At 41.0% G+C, this 26,098-nt stretch overlaps 1 protein-coding gene across 1 annotated transcript in view; it reads left to right on the top strand.

Annotated features, from left to right (window-relative positions):
- Positions 1–26,098, top strand: part of nipblb (NIPBL cohesin loading factor b) — a 437,039-nt gene that overhangs the window by 347,443 nt on the left and 63,498 nt on the right. The window contains exons 36-38 of the mRNA XM_048594301.1: positions 2,115–2,269; positions 14,804–14,894; positions 17,529–17,702. Coding sequence (XP_048450258.1) covers positions 2,115–2,269; positions 14,804–14,894; positions 17,529–17,702 — 420 coding nt within the window. The remainder of the gene's footprint in view (positions 1–2,114; positions 2,270–14,803; positions 14,895–17,528; positions 17,703–26,098) is intronic.

Raw genomic sequence — 26,098 nt, 5'->3', positions numbered from 1 at the left:
CCAGTGGTCCAATATCCACTCTTGTCTTTCTTGCCTTATTAATGTTAAAAATACGTACTTGTGGTCTTCTTTTATATTAGTAGCTAGCCCTTGTGTTTCATCTCTATTCTCCCTTCACCCCACCCCATCTAACTGCTTTTCTTAGTTGTCCTCTGCTGGGTCTTAAAGGCTTCACAATCCTCTGGCTTCTCACTAATCTTTACCACAATTGTATGCTTTTTCTTTTGCTTTTATGCTGTCACTGACTCCTTTTGTCAGCCGTGGTTGTCTTGTTGTCTGTTTAGTATGTTTGGTCTTCCTTGGGATGAATTTCTGCTGTGCCTCCCAAATTACCCCGAGAAGCTCCTGCCATTGCTGTTCCACTATCTTACCTGCTAGGCTCCCCTTCCAGACAACTTTGTCTGGCTCCTCCCTCATGTCTTTGTAGTTACCTTTACTCATTTGTGATACTATTACATTTGATTCCAGCTTCTCCCTCTCAAACTGCAGGGTGAAATCTATTGTATTATGGTTCCTTCATCTTCACCTCCCTAATCAACTCTGCTTTATTGCACATCATCAAATCTAGAATTGTCTGTACCCTAATGGGGTCTGCCGCAAGCTGCTCCAAGAAATGATCTCATAGACATTTCACGAATTCCTTTTCTTGAGATCTCCTACCAACCTGATTTTTCTCAGTACCTCAAAACACATGACACAGGAGGTAATGTATTGGAATGGATGAATGATTGGCTAACAGACAGTAGGAATAAATGGATCTTTCTCTAGCTTGGGCCACAGCTATTCATTATGTATTTATAACATATCAATAGAGGTAGGAATCAATTGTATTATCCCACATTTGCAGATGATATAAAGCTAAGTGGAAATGTGTGTTGTGAGGAAGATGTAAAGTGGCTTCAGGAGTCAACAGGCTTAGTAGGTGGACAATAACATGGCAGATGGAATATGACATGGGAAAATGTGAGGTTGTCCACTTTGGTAGAAGAAACAGATGTGCAGAGTATTTCTGAGATGGTGAGATTGAAAAGTGGAGATGTAGAAAGGGACGTAGGTGTCCTTGTCGATACGTCACTGAAGGCTAGCGTGCAGGTGCAGTAAACCATTAGGAAGGCTTGTGGAATGTTAGCTTTTATAACTGAAGGGTTTGAGTATAGGAATAGTGAAGTCTTGCTTCATTTGTATAGGAGCTTGGAGTATTGTGTGCAGTTTTAGTCTCCTTATAAGAGGAATGTAATTGCTATAGAGGGAGTGCAAAACTCATTCAACAGCCTTGTTCCAGAGATTGCAGAGTATTTCTCTGTTCCACGAAGAAAGATTGGGAAAACTGGGCCTGTATTCTCTGGAGTTTCAAAGAGTGAGAGGCGATCTTATTGAAACATAGAACATGCTTAAAGAGATGAAAATGGTTGATGTTTCCTTTGGTGGCAGAAACGCCATTTAAAAATAAGGGGATGCCACTTAGGTCTGAGATGAAAATTTGTTTTGTTTTGTTGTGAACCTTTGAAGTTCTTTACCACAGGGATGTTTGAGTATGTTTAAGGTAGAGATTGTTAGATTTCTAATTACCATGCAGAATTATGGAGATGAATGACCAAGGTGCATTTGATATGTTCAATCAGCAATGATGTTATTGAATGGTTGGGGCAGGCTCGATAGGTTATCTGGCCTGACTCCTGTTCCTATATTTCATACTGACCCCCAGTTAGGAGATGTGGTGAGGTGACAAACTACTCTGGGTTTGGGGTTGCGATATCCATCACCAAGAGTGGCCTGGCAGTGTCATGACTGCCCTTGCTAGCCAAATATATCAGTTTCTTGTGGACATTAAATGATGACCATGCCAATGACATCCACATTCCATTAATTAATTATTTTCCTTAAAATAAAAGGATTCTGTAAAGAAAACCTTTAAAACACTAACCTGGAAACTATCTCTACCAAAGATATTTGGATCCAAGCATCCAATTGTGGGATGGTACAAACTGAAGTCCTCCAAACTAGTGTCCCATATCCTTTTACTATGTGTGCAAATTTTAAATAGCAAAGCATGAAGACTCTTTGAAAACTCATTGCTCTTAAATTTAATAAAATTGTGTTTACTCACATGACAGGTGCTCTAACAAAACTGAAGGCGCAACACCAGGAGGATTCCAGCAACACTGCTCTCGTTGGCAATAAACCTGCCCTTCTTCGCTCCCTTTTTACTGTTGGTGCATTGTGCCGTAACTTTGACTTTGATCAGGAGGAGTTTAAAGGCAACACTAAGGTAGTAATTGGAAAATAACCTTTGTTCATCTTTATAAATGCTTCTTTAGTAAGAATTGCAAAGATCTTTCATGAATAATCAAAGCACAGATTTGAGCCTTAAATATGTCCATTCCCAGCACTCATCACCACCAAGTTTTTACTCCTTAAACCTTACAGTACAGAAAAGGCCCTTTAGCTCATCAAGTCTGTATCGCCAAAAATATATGATTACCTGCATTATCCAACTTCCCACACTAGGCCCATGGCCTTGAATGTTATGATATTTCAAGTGCTCATCCAGGTAATTGTTAAAGTTTGCCAGGTTTGCTGCCTGAACTACTACTCCAGGCTGTTTCCTGACTCCCTCCTTCCAGTATTGCGACGAGTTTTATTCAGACTCTAGAACTTGAGGTCCAGGCAGTTGAAGGCATAGCCAGCGCAGGAGTACTACAGCAAAAAAAAGGCTATTGAGCCCATCACATTGCACATTGCTTCTTTTTAAATCATCATCAAATGCCCTCTACAATGTTTCAATTCAGCCTGCTTACACCACACTTCAGGCAGTACATTCCAGACTTGAACTACCTGCCATGCAAAAATGCTTTTCTTCAAATCATATTTGCTTCCGTTACAGATCACTTTAAACCTGTGTCTTTTCATTCTTGACCCTTTTACAAATGGGAACAGGTTCTCCCTATCTGTCCAGATCCTTCATAATTTTGAGAATCTCTATCAGATCTCCTCTTAGCCTCTCCTCCTAGGAGAACTGTCCTAAATTCTCCAATCTATCCGCATAACTTAACTTCCTCATCCCTGGAACTATTCTTTACAATCTCTTCTGCATTCTCACCAATGCATTTACATCCTTCCTGTAGTGCAGCACAGAAGTGTCTGCTGTAGTCCAGCTGAGGTCTACCAAGTGTCTTGTATACTTGTTCAGTATCACCTTCTTGCTGTTGTGTTTTATGCCCCTATTAATAAAGCCCAGGTTACTTTATGGTTTATTTACTCCTCTCTTCATGTGTTCTGTCATCCTCAATGAAATCTGAAAATAACCATTGACCATTACTCTGTTTCCTATTACTCAATCAATTTTGTATTTGTGGTTCCACTGTCCCTTTTATTCCATGGCCTATAACTTCCCTCAAGTCTGTTGTGTGACAGATCTATGATTAGGCATTGAATAGAGGGATATGGACAGTGTAGTCAAAAGATTTTTAGTTTAGAAAGGCATTGTGTTGGTGTAGTCTTGGGCTGAAGGTCCTGCTCACTGCTGTACTGTTCTTTGTGTGGCGCTGCACTGAATGCCTTCTAAAGTCCATGTACACGACATCAATAGCATTACCCTCATCAACCTGTTCTGTCAACTCTTTAAAAAATCTCCAAGTTATGTAAACATGATTTCACGTTTAAAAATCCATGCTGGCTGTTTCTAATTATCTCCCCTTTTTCCACAGTACTACTAATTTTATCTATAATTGTTTCTAGAGGCTTCCCTATTATCAAACTTAAACAACTGGTTTGTAATTTCAGGGCTTTTCTGTACAACTTGTCTTGAATAAGAGCACAATGTATGCAATTTCCAGTCTTCTGGCATCTCCACGAGCTGAGGGAAGACTGAAAGATTTATTTAGAAATAGCCCTGCAATTCCCACTCGTTTCCTTCTGTTTCCTCGGATACATCTCAACCAGTTATGGTGCCTTGTCAACTTGAACTACCAACGTCCTATAAAACATGTTCCTGATCAATTTTGAACCCTTCTATTGACACCCAAGATTCCTCCTCTGCTGCCATGGCCTGGGCTACCTCCATGTGTAAATCCCATTTTTGGTCCCTAACCTGCAGTACACCTTTCTCTTTTACTTTTTATATGGTCATAGGAGACTTGGAGATTTCACTTTATGTTTGTCATAATTCCTCTTTGCTTCTCTGATTTGCTTTTTCACCTCCACCCTCAAGTTTCTGTTTTCCTCTTAATTCTCAATTGTCTTTTCTACTGAACACACTGTTATGAGCAAACATTTTCTTCTTTATCCTATTTCCACTTGTCATAGCTTTCCTGAAAACTTGCAAAGTAAATAGAATATTATGGTGTATAGTGAGCGGAATTGAAAGCAAGCATAGAGAGGTTCTGCTCCAGTTATACAGGGCCTTGGTAAGGCTGCAATGGGGTACTATTTACAGTACTGGTCACCATACTTAGGAAAGGATGTTAATGCATTGGATGCAGTTCAGAGAGGCTTACTAGACTAATACCTGGAATGATTGAATTGTCTTGTGAGGAAAGGGTAAACAGGGTAGGCCTGTTATCCTCTGGAGTTCAGAACAGTCAGAGGTGACCGAATTGAAAAACATGAATCTGAGGGGAGTTGACTGCATGGATGTGGAAAGGATATTTCCTCTTGTGGGAGAATCTGGAACTAGGGGCCAAAGTTTAAAGATAAGGGAGCACCCATTTAAAACAGATGAGGAAATATTCTTTCAGTTCTGAGGAAGGGTCACCGGACCCGAAACGTTAACTCTAATTTTCTTCACAGATGCTGCCAGACCTGCTGAGCTTTTCCAGCAACTTCAGTTTTTGTTCCTCATTTACAGCATCTGCAGTTCTTTCGGTTTTTATTTAGGATATATTCTATGTGGGTTCAGAGTCTTCAGAATTCACTTCCTCAAAAGGCAGTAGATGCAGAATATTTAAATATTTTTAAGGCACAGGTAGGTAATTCTTATTTACCCCGGAGATGAAAGATCCAGACTTGTACATCCAGTACATTCCAGACTTGAACTACCTGCCATGCAAAAATGCTTTTCTTCAAATCATATTTGCTTCCGTTACAGATCACTTTAAACCCGTGTCTTTTCATTCTTGACCCTTTTACAAATGGGAACAGGTTCTCCCTATCTGTCCAGATCCTTCATAATTTTGAGAATCTCTATCAGATCTCCTCTTAGCCTCTCCTCCAGAATGATCCAGAATGTACTGCCTGAAGGCAATGTAAAGTTCAGGTTAAAGATAGGTCAGATCTGTGATCTTAGTGAATGGTAAAGCAGGCTTGAAGGTCTGAGTGGCCTATACTTGTTCCTTGTTTGTTCATCATCCAGAGATCTCTGATCCATTTGTCCCTACTCTTTCCTTTTCAGAGAATGTACTCAAATCATCTCATTTTGAACATACTTACTCTGTTGCTAAGTTACAGTTTATCCTACTGACATTTCATTCCAGTCTAACTGACACAGCTCTGTTCTTGCTCCATTGAAGTCATCTCTCTGCCAATTGATTTATCTTTCTCTGTCTATTGTCATTCTTCACCATCATCCTAAACCTTACAATTCAATGATCACTGTATCCTAGATGTTTTCCCACTGATACCTGATCCACTTGGCTTGCCTAATTTCCAAGAACCACATCCAACATTGCATTCTTCCTTAACTAAAAGCAAAATACTGTAGAGAGAGAAACAAAGTTAACATTTTGGAAGAATTCTATTGAACTCAAAATATTAACTTGGTTTCTCATGCCATGGATGCTGCCAGATCTTCTGAGTTTATTCTTTTTTGTTGGACTGGGTACATAATACTGTAGGAAATGCACCAAAACACAATCTAGGAGCATTTGCCCCTTGCCCCCTTACAGTACCAGTATCCAAGCCTATACATTGGTAATTAAAATCCTCTATTGTAACTACTCTGTAATCTCCCTGTAGATTTGATCTTATATATAGTTTTCACTAGTTCACAGTCTGTGGGTTGCAGCATTTTTGTTCCTTAGCTCTAGTCAAATTCATCATCGCCAGAACAATGGAAATCTGGGATGCTCAAGAGTCCAAAATCGAAAGAACACGTACCTCCAGGGATTATATGACTAGAGGAGATTACAGATATGGGGAGGGGCAAGGCCAAAGAGGAATTTGAAAACAAGGGTGAGAATTTTTAAATTCAAGTGTTAGTCAAACAACAGCCAATATAATCAGTAAAGACAGGATTTGATGAGTGAAACCTGGTGTAAATTGAGATACAGGCAGCAATTTTTTGATTGCAAAAATTTTATAGTAGATAAAATGTGGCAGACCGGTCAATGATTGTGCATAGATCAAGAGATAACAGGCAAAGTTTCAGCACAAGTTGGACTGAGGAATTGCATAACACTACAGAGATGAAGTAGAAAGCCTTAGTTTAGAATAAAAATGGAAAATGTTGGAGCAAGACCATAAGACATCAGAGCAGAAGTGAGCCATTCAGGCAATTAAGCTTGTTCCTCCATTCAACAAGATCATGTATAATCTGATCATTCTCAGTTCCACTTTCCTGCCTTTTCCCCATTACCCTCGATCTCCTTACTGTAGACTATAAGTCTGCAAGATATCGGAACAGAATTTGGCCATGCGGCCAGTTGGGTCTGCTCTGCCATTCGACCATGGCTGACAGTTTCCAAAACGCATTCTCCCTGTAAGTCTTGATCCCCTTACCAATCAAGAGTCTATCTATTTCTGTCTTAAATACACTCAATTGCTTGGTCTCTACAGCCTTCTATGCAACGAGTTCCACAGATTCCACACGCTCTGAAGAAATTTCTCATCTCAGTTTTAAAGGGTAGTCCCTTCACTCTGAGATTGTACCCTCGGATCCTAGTGTCTCCTACTGGTGGAAACATCTCCGTGTCCAATCTTTCCAGGTCCCTTAATATTCTGTAAGTTTCAATCAGACTCCTCCCGAGCTTTCTAAACTCTATAGAGTGCCAACCCAGAGACCTCAACCATCCCTCATGTGACAAGCCATTCATCCCCGGGATCATTCTCGTAAACATCCTGTGGACCTCCTCCAACGCCAACACATCCATCCTTTGGTATGGGGTTGCTCTCAATATTCAAAATACAGTCTGACCATGGAGTTATGTAGCCTCAACAGTACTTCCTGCTCTTGTATTTTGATTAAAAATCTATCTCAGCCTTGAATTGAACATAATTGATGACCAAGCTTCAACAGCCCTTTGTGGTAAAGAATTCCACAGATTCACTAGCCATTGAATGAAGAAATTCCTCCTCGTCTCTGTCTTAAATGGGTGGCCCCTTGTTCTGAGATTATGCCCTGTGGTTGTAGATGTTTCCAGAAGGAACCATACCTGTCAGCATCTACCCTGTCAAGACCGCTAAGAATGTTGTATGTTTAATGTCTCCTCTCGTTCTTCTAAACTCTAGTGAGTACGAACCCAACCTACTAACCTCTCATAAGAAAATCCCTCCATACTTGGGATCAACCTAGCAAACCTTATCTGTATTGCCTCTAATGACAGTACGATATTCCTTTGGTAATGAGACCAGTTCCATTCGTGGTATTTCTGGTATGGTCTAGCAAGTGACTTGTATAGTTCTAGCAAGAATTCCTTACTTTTATACTCCATTCTCTTTGCAATAAGGACTTTCATTTCCATTGCTTTCCCCATAACCTGCTGAATTTGTATGTGAGCTTTTTAAGATTTATGTGCAAGGACCTCCAAATCACTCTGTACTGCAGCTTCCTGCAGTCTTTCACCATTCAAGTAACATTTAGCTCCTCTATTCTTCTTGCCAACTATAATCTTGCATTTTCCTACATTATATTCCATCAACCAAGTTTTTGTCAATTTACTTAACTTCTCTGTATCCTTCTTTGTCTCTCTCGTGTCATCCTTCTCGCCTGTTTTTATGTCCACAAACTTTGCAATAGCGCATTCCCTTTCCTCATCCAAGTCATGAATAAATATACTGTAAATAATTGTAGCTGCAGTACTAATGCACGTGGCATCCTGAAAATACCTCCCCAATCCCAACTCTCTGCTGCCTTTTAATTAGCCAATCTTCCATTCGTGCTGATATACTGCCCTCAATACCATAGGCTGTTAAGTTAGCTTACTTGCAGTACCTTATCAAGCATCTTTTGGAAATCCGAATATATTACACCTCGTTCCCATTTAGCTTTCCTGCTTGTTACCACCTCGAAGAATTCTAATAAATTTGTCATATGTTTTGCCCTTCTTCAAGCAATGTCCAATGTCGACTTAGCCTGTTTTTTTTTGTATTTCTAAATGCTCTGTCATTGCATCCTCTTAAATAGCTTCTAAGATTTTCCCAGTGACAGATGTTATGCTGACTATCCTATAGATACTTTTTTTTTTGCATAAGTGTATTTCATTGGCAGTTTCTCAACCATCTTGGACTTTTCCAGATTCATGGATTCTTGGAAGATTGCTGCCAGTTCATCCAGTATCTCTGTAACAACTTCCTTTAATAATTTGGAATGTAAACCATCAGGTCCAGGATACTCAGCATCCTTTAGCCCTGTTAGTTTTCCTGTTACTTATTCTCTCAGGATTGTTGCTGGGTCAAAATCCTGGAACTCCCGCCCTAAAGGCATTATGGGTGCATGCCTGCATTTGTTCAAGAAGGCAACTCAGCACCACCTTCTCAAGATCATTTAGCAGTGGGCCATAAATGCTGACTCACCAAGCAACATCCACATCCTCTGAGTTACATAAAAATAAAAATTTATGTTGTTTGCCTCCTCTCTCCCTTCTGCACCTTGATTATTTACTATTTTTCAATATTATTTGTATCTTCTACTGTTAAAGACTGGTGCAAAGTATTTGTTCAATTACTCTGACACTTCTTGGTTCCCCTTTATCATTTCACCACACTCATTCTCTAAGAGGCATATGTTCACTTTTCTTGAAGAGCTCTTGATGTCCATTTTGATGTTCCTTGTTATTGTATCCTCAGTGTTTTTATTCTCGCTTTTTAATCTTTGCCACATTGTCTTTTTCTTTCTTTCAATTTGATGATGCCCTTAACTTCCTTAATTTAGATGAGCACTTGAAATGGTATAATGATCAAGATTACAGGCTAAGCGCTGGAAATTGGGATAAGAATGTCTGAATGTTTGATGACTGACATGGACACAATGGGCCAAAGTGACTGTTTCCATGCTGTTAAAAGTCTGACTTTCTGGTCATGGTTAATTTATTCCCTTCATAGAATCTTCCTTCCTCACTGTTGTGAAATCTTTGTTCTGAGTTGTGAATAATTTTCCTAAAAGTTTGCCTTTTTCTGCTGAACTCACTTCCCAGTTCATTCCATCCAACTCTTCCATCGTTCCTCCGTAATTACCCTGATTTAAGTTTGGCAAAATAGATTCTGACTGAATTTTCTCCCTCAAACAGTGCTAAATTCTACAGTGTTATGATCACTGTTTCCGGGAAACTCTTTTATCCTGAGATCATTTATTAAATCTGCCTCATTACACATTACTAGATCCAAAATAGTTTGCTCTTTAGTTGAATTCACAACATATTATTCTAGGAAACCGATTGCACTCTATAAATTCTCTGAAAGGGCTGCAGATGCTGTAAATCAGGAACAAAAACAGAAGTTGCTGGAAAAGCTCAGCAGGTCTGGACACATCTGTGAAGAAAAAAAAATCAGAGTTAATGTTTTGGGTCCGGTGACCCTTCCTCAGAACTGCCTGACCTGCTGAGCTTTTCCAGCAACTTCTGTTTTTGTTCTATAAATTTTTCCTTGTGGATACTTTGTCAATTTAATTTTCCCAGTCTACATGAAGATTAAAGTCACCCATGATTAACGTACTGCCTTTTTTTTACATCCCCTCATTACCTCCTGATTTTAGAATCGGAATATCCTTTTTTGTCAAATGTACTCCAGTTTCTACAATGACTGCCTTTAATGGTACCTTGTTACGTGCAAATACATAGGTACAAATCTTAGAGTTTAAAATAAAAGTGTTGTTACAGAATAAAAAAGAACATAGATCAGCATGAAAGAGTCCAGATGATGATAAATGCCCATAAATACTTAAGTTCCAGTCCGTGTCTACAGGCTCCAGAGCACAAGGCCACACTGCCTCCACGTGTAGGTCTCCATCACGGGCTCACTCCGCCATGGGGCCCAGCTTGTACACATTTTGCTCCATCGTGGCACGCAGCCCGCTAAGTCCACTCCGCCACAGGACATGGCCCACTTGGTCCTATAATAACTATTGCTAGGAGACATGTCAACTCTTCTTATTCCTCTTGTTACTTGCATTTGTTTGGATTGTACACTTTTCGATCAAAGATCATTTTTTGCTCTTGCACTTATTCACCTTGTACTAGCAAAATTACCCCACCACCCTTTCCTTCCTGCCTGTCACAGTATCACAGAAAAGGTAGGAGGCAGAAGGATGCCATTCAGTTCATGGTGCCTCAGCAGCTGGTTAAATAAACATCATTACCTAATGCCAATCTTGTTTTTACCCCATATCCTTGCAGATTATTTTTATCCAAATGAGCATCCAATGGCCTCTCAAATGGTGCAATTGAACCTGCCTCCACCACATTTCCAATAGTGCATTTCATTTTCTAGCTACACATTGAGTGAAAAATGATTACTTCACTTCACCCTTGCTTCTTTAAATCTATTTCCTGTTCCTTTTACAAGTGGGAACCTGTGCTACTTGTCTACCCTGTTCAGCCCACACTTGATTATGAAAACCTCTTATCAAACATTCACTTGGCTTTGTTCTTGCCAAGGAGAACAGTCCCCACTTCTTCAATCTATTCTCATAATTGAAATTTCTCACTCCTGGAACCATTCTTGTAAACTACTTCTGCACACACTCCAAAGCATTCGCATTCTTAAGTCTCTAAGACTTAGGAACAGAATTAAGCCATTCAGCCCATTGAATTGAATGGAATAAGTATAATAAGAAGGAGATATTGCTAAATACTATACAAGGCACTAGTTAGTCCACACCTAGAATACGGAGAGCAGTTTTGGCCCCTTATCTATGAAAAGATATACTGGCATTTGCAGAAGCCCAGAGAGTGTTCACTAGGTTGATCCCAGATGTGGTAGAGGTTGAGTAGTAGATGTTGGTGTGTTCGCCAAGCTGGGAGGTTTGCTAGCAGACGTTTCGTCCCCTTACTAGGTGACATCCTCAGTGCTGTGGAGCCTCCTGTGAAGCGCTGTTGTTTTGTGCTGGTTCAAATTTATATGGTCTGGTTTTTGCTGCTTCTGGTAGGTGCCGGCTCCAGCTGTGCATTGTAATGGTCGGTATATCAGGTCTAATGTGTTTGTTGATGGAGTCCATGGATGAATGCCACGCGTCCAAGAATTCCCAGGACAGGATGAATGTGGCTTACAGGATACCATGTGGAGACTGCACAAAACACCATGTGGGACAAGCTGGCAGACAGCTAGCAACCCACATCCACGAACACCAACTAGCAACTAAATGACACGACCAGGTGTCCCTGGTTTAAATACACACCGACGAGAAAAACCACACTTTCAACTGGGACAACACTGCTATCATTGGACAAGCCAAACAGAGGACAACCAGGGAATAAAATGGAGGCTTGGCATTCATCCATGGACTCCATCAACAAACCCATTGAATTAGACCCGATAGACTGACCATTACAATGCACAGCTGGAACCGGCATCGACCGGCAGCAGCAAAAACCAGACCATATAAATTCAAACTGGTACAAGACAACAGCACTTTACAGGAGGCTCCACAGCACTGAGGATGTCACCTAGTAAGGGGACAAAACGTCTGCTATCAAACCTCCCAGCTTGGCGAACACACCAACATCTACATCCGGCACCCAAGGTACAAATTTTCACTCAAACCCTAAAAGAGCTTGAGTAGGTTGGACCTGTACTGTTCAGAATTTAGAAGAATGAGAGGAACCTTATTGTAACACACAAGATTCTGAGTAGAAGAAGGGTAGATGAAAAGTGATTGATTGTTCCCCCTTGTGGGAGAGCCTGCGACCACAGGGCATAATCTGAGTTAGAGATTGCCCAGTTTGGACATAAATAAATGAGAACCTCTTGGTGAAGGATAGCAAATCTGTGAAATCTTTTACTGCACAGTACTGTCAAGGTTGGGGTAATAAGGATATTCAAGGCTGAGAAAAATTTTTAATCAGTAAAAGAATCCAAGGCTTATGGGGAAAAGAAGGAAATAGACTTGAGTATTGTTTGATCAGTCGTAATTTCATTGAACAGCAGAGTAGACACAATGGGCAAAATGGCCTATATATGCTCCTGCGTATTAGAGTCTTGATTTTTATCCTCCCTTTGATCGGATTTGCTGGTATTTTTCCAGTGTTCGTGCACTCTGTCCCTCCTGTCCCATTCTGATTATCATAACCTGAATAGTTACCTTGCAGTGCTGTCATCCTTTAGCTTTGTAAGCCTATGCTTCCCTTCTCCCAAGCACACTTGTTTGTATTTAGTAATACATCCACTTGTACAGTGCCTTTGATATGGAAAAACATCACAGGGTACTTTACAGGAGGGTAGTCAGACAAACTTTGACACTGAGTCAAAGAAGGCACCAGGATAGGTTTGTCAGAAATAAGAGAGGCGTGGTTAACTTTTCAGATCCTTGACATCCCCTGATGGAAAAACATGCTGGCTCTGTACATTTATTTGCTCAAACCTTTCTTGATCTGTTGAGTATTTCCAACATTTCTGCTCTTGTTGGAAATTAGTACTGTCCATAGTCTTCCTATCTTCCTCAGATACAAAAAGATGCCAGACAGCTGGAAAATTGACAGTTTAACATCTTTGTTCCAAGTTGTGGTGTGAGCTTCCCATTGGTTTGCCAGCTGCTGGCTAGGACTCCATTGCCATCTTTAGTTACAGGCAACAAATTTAACAACATTAGTACTTCTCACCTCCTGTTTCTCCCCCTTTTTTTAGCCATGACAAACTTACTATAGCATATGGGATTCTTCCTTTATTAGCCAAGAAATAGATCTTAAAAGCAGGGAATTATGCTGGAACTGTATAAAAAATTGATTAGGCTATAGCTAGAGTATTGTGTGCAGTTGTGCAATCCACATTGTAGAAGGATTGTGATTACAGTTGGGAGGGTGGAGGGGAGATTTACCAGGATGTTGCCTGGGGCAGAGCATTTCAGCTATGAAGAGAGATTGGTAGAGGAATCAGTGACCGGGGGCAGAGAGTTAGAGAGAATGAGGACTTTTTTTCACCCTGAGGGTGATGGTATTCTGGAACTCAGTGCCTGACAGAGGTGATAGGGGCAGAACCTCTCCTGGCATTGAGGTATTTAGATGTGCTGTGAGCCAAGTGCTGGAAAATGGGATTAGAATAGTTAGGTGGTTGTTTTGACCATTGGGCTGTGGAGCCTTTTTCTATGCTGTAGACCTCGATGACTGACCCTGACTCTGACAAGTGATAGAACAGTTGCTTTTCAGGCTGGAGGAGTGTATTGATTGGACTTCTCCAGGAGTCACTATAAGGACCACAGCTTTTTATGGTGAGTTGAAATTTGCACATGACACAAAATATAAGTGTATTGTAAACCGTGAGAATGATGGTGATATCCTTCAAGAAATCACAATGGGCAGATGTATGGCAGATGAAGCCAAAGCAGAGAAGTGCTTTTGGTTAGAAGTGTATTTGGTTAGAAGAATTGTAAAATTGTTATAAGGCTATAACACAGGAAGAGGTCACTTGGTCCTTCATGGCACTCTAAATGGGAAACAAAAATAGAGATTGCTGGAAAAACTCAGCAATCTGGCAGCATCTATAAAGAGAAATCAGAGTTAACATTTCAAGTCAAATGACCCTTCCTCAGAACTCTGATTTCTCTCCACAGGTGCTGTCAGACCGGCTGAGCTTTTCCAGCAATTTCTGCTTTGTTTCTGATTTATAGCATCCGCAGTTCTTTCAGTTATTTTCTCTAAATGAGAAGTTAACTTAACTGAGTAGAGACAACATGATATAAATGGTAGCATTCTAAAGGGAGTACAGGAGTGGGATAACGGGCTAGTGTATATGCACAAATCAGTGAAAGTAGCAGGTCAAGTTGAGGAAATAGTTTTTAAAAAAAAAAGTGGAATCCTGGAATTTATAAGTAGTGACATAGAGTACAAAAGCAAGAAAGTTACTTTTATGAAACACAACGCGTCATCAGCTGGATTACATCCTCACATTTTGTGCACAACATGTTAGGAATATTGAATATTTTGGGGAAAATGCAGGAAACATCTACAAACGTGGTGCTAGTGATACAGCTATACGGTAGATTGGAGGAATTTGAGTAGAAAGGAGAATCTTAAAAGGAAATTTGATGGCAAGCAGGACAGAATGGGAAATGAGGAACTGTTTACATTGGCAGAGAAGTGAGAAACCGGGGCAAGGTTTAAGGTGATTGCCCAAAGAACCAATGACATCAGGAAAACCCTCCTCTGCAAGTAGTTAGAATCCTGAAACACTGTCTGATGAGAGGAAGATATGATTGTGGATTTCAGAAGGGAATTGGATAAGCACCTGAAGGGACAATTTGCAGGGTAGTAGGAAACGGCAGTGGATTGGTGTTAGTGGAATTGTCCTTGCAGAGATCTAGCAAGTGCATGATAAGGTTTTAACCATTTTTACAACAGCCTCAAAAGATTTTGACTATTATTCCAGCGTTTCTATGAATTGAGTTTGGTTCTCGGTTTTTTAGTACTTACTAAGCTCAATTTTATGTCCTCTTGAAATTTAGGTGGTTATCAAAGAGAAGGTGCTGGAACTTTTGCTGTACTTCACAAAACATGAAGATGAGGAAGTTCAGACCAAAGCAATCATAGGGTTGGGTAAGTGCTGTAAACCATTGCTGTACTGAAATAGATTGGAAAGAGATTGAAAGGTGCTCCAGTGCAATGTGACATTCATTTTGCAATGTGCTGTTTCATTGACAGAAATGCAAAAACAAAAAGACGTGATAGGCTCATGGTAATGTCACTGAACTAGTAATCAAGAGGTCCAAGATATGAGTTCAAATCTATAGCAGCTGATGCGGCTTGAATTCAATTAGTAAATCTGGAATATAAAGCTAGTATCAGTGGTGACCATGACACTGTTGTTAAATGTTGGAAAAATGCTGTCTGGTTCACTAATGTTCTTTTGGGAAGGAATTCTACAGTCCTAACTTGATCGGGGCTATATATGACTCCAGACGCACAGCGAGGTGGTTGACTAAAAATTACCCTCTGAAATGCCTTAGCAAGTTACTCAATTCAAGGGCAGTTAAGGATGCGCAACAAATACTGGCCTTGCTGGGGACACTGACATCCAATCAAAGAATTTAAAAATTAAAACTAGAAAATTATAGAAGCACTCACAGATTTGTGGACAGAACAGACAGGCTGTGGGCCCCGGTATTTGTTCAGAATTTTAGTTCGTATCAATAATTCGCGTTTGAAATTGAGTTGTCTGGAATGAAGATTGTGCAAAAGTTCATCAGACCAATCAGGAGAATTGTTTGACCTTTGATTAACGGGAGCATGACTTTAGGAAAGGTTGGTCATGTCTCAGATGGACAACTTTCCTGTATTGCTTTTATATAATTTCAGACAGTAATGCAAATTTAAGATTAGATCTCAGTTGTGGTATCTTTGAGTCTTGTCTTTTTTAGAGGGGAGTCAGTGACCCACGCTCATTATTCAACAGTTAAAATTAAATAAGATCAGTCTTTACTTGGTTTTTCTAATTTTTGGCAACTTGGCAATCCTGTATATCCGTTTTAGATAGTGAAGTTGATGAGTGAAATACCGATATTATTTTAATAGGTTGATCATAGTAAAGTATCTGATCTCCAAATGGACCAGCTTGAGCTTTAAGTGAAAACAAATCCATTTTAATCTGGTGTCCTTGATTCACATTGCCTTTTATACAGGCAGTAGCAAATTGGGTTGACTGGAGCCATCACTCAGGACGCATTTCACATCTGATCCAAAGCTGTTGGGAGGAGGAACAAAGTCTAGGACTTCAGACACAGTGTTTTAGTTGTCTTGAACGTAAAATTTTGAACAACTAACCTGTTGTATCTGCTGCAGTGTAATTTATTTATAAATACATTAGAGTTAGGGTTAGATTTTAAATCACAAAAGATTATTATGCAGACACAGCAGGTAATTAGGAAAGCTGAAGGACTTATCAATTATTATGAGGGGAATCGAATATGAAAGTGGAAAGATTATACTTCATTTATACAGGGTATTGGTGAGATGACATCTGGAGCATTGGAATCAGTTCATAGAAAGTTGACCAGACCAATGCCAGGATTGAATGGTTGACCTGTGAGGAAAGGTTGGATAGGCTAGGCATTTTTCTGCTGCAGTTTAGAAGAGTAATGGAGCATTCAAGATTGAGAGTTTTGACAGGGTGGATGTGGAGAGAATGTTCCCTCTTGTGGCATAATTTGGAACAAGAGCTCACTTATAAATAGGAGGTTGCCCGTTTAAGGCAGAAATGAGAAGTTTTTCCTCTTGCAGGTTTGCGTGTCCTTGAAACTTACTTCCTGAAACGGGGATGGAAGCAGAGTCTTTCAAATATTTTTAAGGCAGAGAGATTCTTGTTGAGCAAGAGTGTGAAAGATTATCACTGAGTGCCAGGAATGTGGTTACAATCCTATCAGTCATGATTTTATTGAACGGCAGAGCAGGCACTTGCAAATTACCTGGACTGTTTCAATAGAACAACGGTTGATTCCCTACAGCCGTTGTCCCTTTGCTCCCTTTAGCTAAGAGCTCTCTCTTTCTTGTAGTGTCTATCGGAGTTGTTCTTGGAGTCCAATGAAATAGTGTCCATGGGCCTGTCTTCTTACAGCCAAAGCACAATGGCTGCTCTGTTAACTTTTGATAAAGTATTGTTGCACAGAGCAAAGTTAGCTATGCTGAAAAACCTGTGGTGTCTTTCTAGTCTCTTGCATTTTCAAGCTTTGAATTCTCACGCTTTTAAAAACAGTCATTGTCTCACACAGACCCCAATCTAAATGTCTCCTCAGTCTTTGATGCTGAGAATTATCAAACTGTTAGGTTTCATTTGGCTGTAGTGAATCAAGAATAAAGGTTTGTGATTCCTGGAAGCGACTTCCAGGAATACGTACATGTGTACAGGAATATAATTACAGTTGTGACAGTATCCCGTTCTCCTTGCTTTTTTAGTTGCAGCATTTTGTGTTTATTCTAATGTATGTTTGACTGTGCTTGCTGTACTATCGTCATCTATCATCATTGTCATATTGTCTATAGCGTGAGCAGGTTATGTTGCACATTAACAGCTCCTCCATGATGGTTTATTATGAGGAGTGCTCCAAGTCCTCTGGTTTTATTACAGTCTAATGTGGTTCACAGTTCATGTTTTACAAATGGGGAAAGTGATGCCAGGATCCAATATTGGAATGACCTGTCAAGAGAATTGAATGCAAACTGTGACTGTTTTTACAGGTTTTGTATTCATACAGCATCCAGATCTGATGTTTGAACAAGACGTAAAGAATTTGTACAACAATATTCTTCGAGACAAAGAAGCCTCAATTGGCCTGAAAATCCAGGTACTGAAGAATCTTCAGACATACCTGCAGGAGGAAGACTGTCGGATGCAACAAGCTGATAAAGATTGTGAGTTGTACTATATTTTAATGCATTACTGGGGTTGCCTAATCCTAACCTGAACCCAAACCTATTGCCCTTTAGGGTGCTGGTGAACTACTGCCTTGAATTGGTGCAATTTAGCTGATGTAAGTTCAGCCATACTGTTGTGGGTTGTGTGTTCCAGGACTTTGACATGATTGCTGTAAGGAAATAGCAGTATTCAGGATAGTGAGCGATTCTTGAGGGTTACTTGTATGTTGTCTTTATTTACTGTTTGGCCAGTCAGGGTATATCCTCCAATATTGAGTGTGTACACATCATTAACCCAAAGAAACAATCTACAAACTTATCTGACAGTCCTTCAACTTTGGGACAGTGCAGAAATTGGTCATGTTGACAGTTGTGATATTTGGATGTCTAATGGAGCTTGTGACTGAGTGCAGGAATAAAATGTGTCTAATATCAATTAGGATAGAGGTCCCATCTAAATAAGCTTTTGCTTTCCATTGTAGTGAATATCAGGGTGCCATTATGTTAGACTGCTTTGAACGGTTTAGTCGCACTCAGCCAACATGGGCAAAAATTTACAGTAGGCTGAGAACCCAGCTACAAAATAGTATAACTGGAATATTGTTCCTAATTTAATTCTTTTAAGATGATGCAGATGTGAACATCCCGTATAAGCAGTGCCTGCGGAAGAACAGGTTTTGAGGGAGTGATCACAACAACTGGAACAGTAGAACATAGGAGTGGTTGTAAGCTGCTCAGCTTCTCAAGCTTTTTCTGCCACTCACAGCTGATCATCTACCTCAAAGCTAATTCTCCAGGATATCCCATATACATTGATATCTTAAGAGTCTAGGAATCTATCAATCTCTATCTTGAACATATTCAATTGCTGAGCTTCCACAGCCACCTCCAGTAGAAAATTCCAAGATTCACCAACCTCAAAGTGAAGAAATTCCTCTCATCTCTGCCCGAAGTGGCTTGCCCCTTATTCTGAGACTATATCCCCTTGTTCTAGAGCCTGCATTGCTAGCCAGGTGAAACTCTATGCATCTACCCTGTCAAATAATTGTGTAAGTTCAATGAGATCACCTCTTTTTTTTAAACTCTGGAATATAGGTCCAGTTTCCTCAGTCTTTATTTCTAACAAAGTTCTACCATCTCAGGGATTAGTCTGGTGAATTGCCAGTGCATTCCCTCTGTAGAAGGTATATACCTCCTTAGGCAAAGGGACTAGTATTGCACACACACAATCCTCCAGGTTTAATATCACTGGTGTTTTATACATTGAGGTGTGACATCTTTCCTCCTGTACTCCAATCCTCTTGTGACAATTTACTATTTGCTTTTCTGATTGCTTATTTCACCTTCATGGTAGCTTTCAGTGACTTCTGAACAAGGGCACCTAGATCATTTTGTACCACCTTTGTGATCTAACCTCCTAAAGAGCCCTTACTGCAAAAAAAAGGGTATAGAAAGAAGCTTTTGCCAAAATACATCTGGTAAGGGATGCATCAGGGCTGTGAAACAGTCAGAGAGGTCTACAACAAAAAAGGCCCTTCAGCCTATCGGGTTTGCCTGTCAAAAACAACTATCAAATGATCCTAAACCTGTTTTCTAGCTCTTGGCCCACAGTCCTGCATGCTTTAGCATCGCACATGCGCATCAACCTAGTTAAATGTCATGAGGGTTTCTGCCTCTACCACCTCAAATGAGGCTTTGTGGGTAGACCTTGGGAATATAAAGGGGACAGTCACTGTTAGGAGTATATCAATTTCCCAAACATTAATTAGGATAATCGTGGTATAAAGGGTTTTGAGGGGAGCAGATTTCTTAATGTATACTGGTACGGTGGCTCAGTGGTTAGCACTGTTGCCTCATAGCGCAAGAGACCCGGGTTCAGTTCCACCCTTGGGCGACTATCTGTGGGGAGTTTGCACGTTCTCCCCGTGTCTGTGTGGGTTTCCTCTGGGTGCTCTGGTTTCCTCCCACAGTCCAAAGATGTGCAGGGTTAGGTGGATTGGCCATGCTGAGTTGCCTGTGGTGTCCAGAGGTGTGTAAATTAGGTGGATTAGACATGGAAAATACAGGGTTACAGGTAAAGGGTAGGGAAGTGGGTTTGGGTGGGATGCTCTTTGGAGGGGCAGTGTGGACTTGTTGGGCTGAGTGACCTGTTTCCACACTGTAGGGATTTTATGATGATTCTATGCCAACATGTACATGGCCGACCAAGGAAAAGAGGCATTCAAAAAGGAACTGGTGAAAGTACAGACCCAACATATTCAGGTCTGGATTTTAAAAAAAAAAAGGAAAAACAAAACTTTGAGCAGGTGCAAAGGGAGCAAATTAACGGAGTCCCTCATGAAGTGCAGGAGGGGACTTGAGAAATCAATTAGAAGAACAAAGGCAGGACATGAAAAAAAGCACTGGCAGGCAAGATTAGGAAAAATCCCAAGATATTTTATAAGTATATTAAGTGAAAGAGGATAGGCAGGAAAAGAGTAGACCCCATTAGGGGACATTCTGTGCATGGATCTGGAGGACATTGGCAGACTTATTAAACAAGGATGTCACTTCTGTGTCAGGAGAAGGTACCAAATTCAGGAAGACAGATTGTAAGGTTCTAGAGCAGATTGACCTGAGGATTGAGGAGCTTTCAGTGAGCTTAAAAGTGGACGTATCCCAGATCCAGATGATTTGTATCCCAAGCTACTGTGGGAGAAGAGGGATGAAATTACAGGGGCTTAGAACAAAGTTTTTAATTCTCCTTTGGTCACAGGGGTGCTGCCACAGGACTAGAGGACAGTCCATGTAGTTCCAGTTTTCAAGAAGGGTGGCAGAGATAAATCAGGCAATTGTAAACCAGTGAGTATCTCATCAGTGGTAGGAAAACTATTGGAGAAAATTCTGAAGGAGAGAATTAATTACCTCTTGGAGTGGCAAGGTTTGATAAGGGACAGTCAGCATGTCTTTGTCAGAGGGAGGTCATTACCAAATCAATGTACAATCATAGAATTGCAGTACAGAAGGATGCCATTCAACCCAAGTTGTCTGCACCGGCTCCCGAAAGAACTATCCAGATAGTTCCATTCTCCAGCCCTATCTCTGCAGCCCTCTAAATTCATCACTTTCAAATATATAACCAGCTCTTTTTTGAAGCCTCCTGTGGAATCCACCTTCACCACTCTCAAGCAGCACATTCTAAATCCAAACTACTCTGACTAACGAAGTTTCTCCTCATCTCACTCCTAGCTTTCTTGTTGACAGTCTTGAAATTGTGATCCCCTAGTTACTGACATGCTAATTGGTGGAAACAGTGTGTCCTTCCTTACCCTGACACCTATTAATGTCAAGCTGACAAGTCTTTAGTTTACTGGGTTGTCCTTTGCCCCTTTCTTAAAGTGTCGCATTTACAATCCTCCAGTTTCCCAAGACTAATCCTGTGTTAGGAGAGGCCTGGAAAATTTCTGTCATTGGCTCTACAATTTGCTCCCTTAACTCGCTCAACAATCTAGGATGCATCCCATCTGGCCTGGCGATTTGCTGCTTCTCTACCTGGACTGCTACCAGGCCATTGTCACTATATTCTAATTTGGTAAAGACAAAAACAAAATATTGATTTAGTTTCTCTGCCATATCTTTTGCTTTTGTGACCAGCTTACTCTGCTTGTTCCATACTCTATCCCCACTCATCTTTTGATAGTTTGAATAACGTTTTACTATTTGATTTAGCACAGCCTGCTATCCTTTCTTCATGCCTTCCTTATTCCAGTTTTAGTCTCTCTACTGCATTTGAGGTAGACTTCCCAATTTCTATTGTTGTTATTATTCAGGAATGCATAATTTCTCCTTTATCTTTATTTTCTCATCAGTATCCTTAGTCATCCAAGAAATACTCCATATTTATTTCTCATAGGTATGTGCCTAGCTTACACCCTGGTCATCGTTCTTTTGGAATTTTTCAAGATAACCAAGCATGTAGCTGAGGGTACGGTAGTTGAAGCTGTTCAAATGGATTTCAGCAAGATCTTTGACAAGTTCTCACATGAGAGACTGATATAGGTGGTAAAAGCTCATGGGGTCCAGGATAACTTGGCAAGTTGGATCCAAAATTATCTTAGTAGTCAAGACAGAGGGTGGTGGTAGAAGTCTGTTTGTGTGCTTGGAGCTACTTGAACATAGCTGTCTTGAAGAATCAGAATTAGTGGGAAGAGTCCACTTGTACATTGCAATGGGACAAGTACCCACCACTGTTTCCTTTACTATCCAAGCTTAAGTGAGCAAGTCAAGTCCACCATCTTGGACTTCTGTGTGCAAACTATTGGGCTTGTTCCGTGACTGGTTTGATGCCTTTAAAACCCAGATCTGCAGTCTCCAAGTGAAAGTCGGTTGCTTCTTCACCTAGCAAAGCCAGCCTCGCAACCAATAAATGAAGGCAATTTACCACCATCTGAAGGCTGAGGTCCAAAGATGCGTTTGTGACATGAAGAACAATTGATGACTGAAGAAGACACAAAAGCTTTCGGCTTGCATTGATCAGTATGATGTGAGCAAATTGTCCAGACACCCGAGGCAATCTCTGCACTGCCTCAACTGGACAAAATCCTCTCTGATCTCAGAATGGCTCTTGGCACCTCAAGGGGACTGATGTCATGTTGCAGCATCGGAAAGAACACTTCAACCTCCTCCCAACTCTGGTATCCAGTTTGTCAGAGGAGCTAAGAACATAGGAATAAAATTAGGCCATTCAACCCATCAAGTCCGCTCTGCCATTCAATCATGGCTGATAAGTTCCTCAACCCCATTTTCCCCGCTTTCTCCCTGTAACCCTTGATGTCCTTGATGATCAAGAACCTATCCGTCTCCGTCTTAAATGTACCCAATGACCTGGTCTCCACATGCTTCTGTGGTAGTGAATTCCATAGATTCACCACTCTCTGGCTGAAGAAGTTTCTCCTTATCTCTGTTCTAAAAAGTCGTCCCTTTACTCTAAGGCTGTGCCCTCGGGTCCTCGTCTCTCCTACCAATCGAAGCATCTTCCCAACATCCACTCTGTCCAGGCCATTCAGTATTCTCTAAGTTTCAATTAGATCCCCCCCTCATCCTTCTAAATTCCAATGAGTATAGTCCCAGAGTCCTCAAACATTCCTCATGTTAAGCTTCCCACTCCTGGGACCATTCTCGTGAACCTCCTCTGAATCCGCTCCAGGGACAGTACATCCTTCCTGACATATGGGGCCCAAAACTGCACGCAATACTCCAAATGTGGCCTGATCAGGGCCTTATAAAGCCTCAGTAGTACATCCCTGCTTTTATATTCAAGTCCTCTCAAAATAAATGCCAACATTGCATTTGCCTTTCTGACTACTGACTGAACCTGCAAGTTTACCTTGAGAGAATCCTGGACTAGAAGTCCCAAGTCTCTTTGCACTTCAGACTTCTGAATTTTTTCCTCGTTTAGAAAATAGCCCATGCTTTTGTTCTTCTGACCAAAGTGCATGACCTCACACTTTCCCACGTTATACTCCATCTGCCACTGCTTTGCCGACTCTCCTAACCTGTCCAAATCCTCCTTCAGCCTCCCTGCCTCCTCAGTACTACCAGTCCCTCCACCTATCTTTGTATCGTCTGCAAACCTAGCCAGAAATGCCCACAGTTCCTTCATCTAAATCATTAATGTACAAAGTGAAAAGTTGTGGTCCCAACACTGACCCTTGCAGAACACCACTTGTCACCGGCTGCCATCCTGAGAAAGACCCTTTTATCCCCACTCTCTGCTTCCTGCCAGACAGCCAATCTTCTATCCATGCTAGCACCTTGCCTCTAACACCATGGGCCCTTATCTTACTCAGCAGCCTCCTGTGTGGCACCTTGTCAAAGGCATTCTTGAAGTCCAGGTAGATAACATCCATTGGCTCTCCTTGGTCTACCCTGCTCATTACTTCCTCAAAGAATTCAGCAGATTTGTCAGACATGACCCCCCCCTTGATGAAACCATGCTGACTTTGCCCTATTTTACCATACACTTCCAAGTATTCAGAAATCTTATCCTTCACAATGCACTCAAATCTTACCCATGACCAAGGTTAGGCTCATCGGCCTGTATTTTTCCATCTTTAACCTTACTCCCTTTTTAAACAGGGGTGTCACATTAGCGATTTTCTAGTCCTTTGGGACCCTCCCTGACTCTAGCGATTCCTCAAAGATCACCACTGTCCCTTCAGCTATCTCCTTTAGAACTTTGGGGTGCAGTCCATCTGGTCCAGGTGACTTATCTACCTTCAGGCCATTCAGTTTTTCTAGCACCTTCTCCTTGGTGATGGCCACCATACACAAGTCTGCCCCCTGACTCTCTTGAATTTTTGGGATATTACTCATGTCTTCCACCGTGAAGACTGACGCGAAGTAATTATTCAGTTCCTCAGCCATTTCCTTGTTCCCCACTACTATCTCTCCAGTGTCATTTTCCAGTGGTCCAATGTCCACTTTTGCCTCTCTTTTGCCCTTTATATATCTAAAGAAACTCTTACAGTCTTCATTTATATTACTGGCTAGCTTACCCTCATATTTAATCTTCTCCCTCCTTATTTTGTTTTTGTTGCCCTCTGTTGGTCTTTGTAAGCTTCCCAATCCTCTGGTTTCCCACTGCCCTTCGCCACATTATATGATTTGCTAACTTTTATACTGAGTGCCCTGACCAATCAAGACAAACATGCAGCACCCCTTCTTTACACCTTTTTCATTTGTGTTGCGACTTTCAGAGCTATGGCCTTCCACCCCAAGATCACCCTATATCAGTGTTCCTAAGGTTCCTGCTATTTACTATATAGTTTCCTACTGCAATTGACCTTCCAAAATGCATCATTTCACACTTGTCTGAATTAAACTCTAGCTGTCATCTGTCTGCCCAGTTTTCCAACTGATCTATATCCTGCTGCATCCTATTGACAACCTTCCTCAGAATCCACACCTTCACCAATTTTTGTGTAGCCTGCAAACTTACTGATCACTGACATTTCATCCAAATTGCTTTTATTTTTTTAATATGCATATGTGTGTGTCTATTTATGTTACAAACAACAGAGGTCCCAGCATTGACCCTTGTGGTACACAACTGGTCACAGACCTCCAGTCAGAAAAACACCCCTCTACAACGACCCAGCCAATTTTGTATCCAGTTTACCAACTCCATCATGGATCCCATGTGACTTTATCTTATGGACCAGCCTACCATGAGGGATCTATTCAAATCCTTTAGTAAAGCAATATCATCTGCCCTATCCACATCAATCATCTTTGTCACTTCCTGAAAAAGATCAATCAGATTTGTGAGACAAGACTTCCTCTGCACAAAGCCATGCTGATTATCCCTAATAAGTCTATTCTTTTCTAAATGATTTTTTTTTCAGCAATATTCAAGTTCTATACTATCAAACGATTTCACTTGAATTTAAATTCCACCAGTTGCCATATAGCATTTTTGCCCATTTCCCAAGCATGACCCTGAACCTCTGGATTAACAGACCAGTGCTATTACCATGATGCCACCAACTCCCACATTCAATCCATCCTGCAGCACCCAGTGAAAGATTCTTTAGGTGATCCACCTACCACTGACCTTAAAAGGGCCACCCAGCAGACGACAAGCTTGCAAACCATTGTTATATCCAATGAGATCTATCATGCTAGTTGTTCTCAGCTCATGACAAGACTACTTCACCTCATCTGTGGGGAAGAAAAGGACATCCCAACAGATTTCACTATCACGAACGTCGACAAGAAGAGGGATAAATCCAACTGTAGAAACTACGGAAAATTTCCTTTCTGTCCATTGTGAGTAAGAACATGATCTGCATGCTGTTGAACTGCTTTTGTCTTGTCACTGAGGAATTCCTCCTGGAAATCCAGGTGACTTTTAATCAAGCAGGGGTACTATAGGGGGTGGTCTTTGTAGCTAGGCAGATCCAGGAAAATCTTGGGACCAAAAATCTAGAATTGTTCCTCATCTTCATCAGTCTGACCAAGTCATCCAATTCTCTAAATTGTGAAGCCCAATAGTTCATCCTTCAGTATGTTGGCTGCCATTTGACTCCTGAATGATGACATGACCTGATTAGAGGATCTGAAAATGATACCTTTTAATTCAGACTGGAGTTAAACAAGATTGTGACCAACTCTACCTGAGTAGCTCACCAACATTGACTCAAGGGATAGACAATAATTGCTGGGCCAGCCAGCAAAGCCCACATTCATTCCCTAAATCAGTGAAATAAAACTTCTACCTCACCTTATCACCCCATGTCAGCATCTAATATCCTCTGGACCAAAGCCTTTCAACTGTGGTTGCTGCTCAGCAGAAACACAGGTCTTGGAAGGGTGTCCTCGCAGTCACTGTCATGGTGAAGCATTCTGGGAAG

Source organism: Rhincodon typus, chromosome 3 (genome assembly GCF_021869965.1).
Source record: "Rhincodon typus isolate 14 chromosome 3, sRhiTyp1.1, whole genome shotgun sequence".
In the NCBI taxonomy this organism is placed as follows: Eukaryota; Metazoa; Chordata; class Chondrichthyes; order Orectolobiformes; family Rhincodontidae; genus Rhincodon; species Rhincodon typus.
The sequence above is the reverse complement of the archived record's forward strand: the minus strand, read 5'-3'. Positions and strand labels throughout refer to the sequence as shown.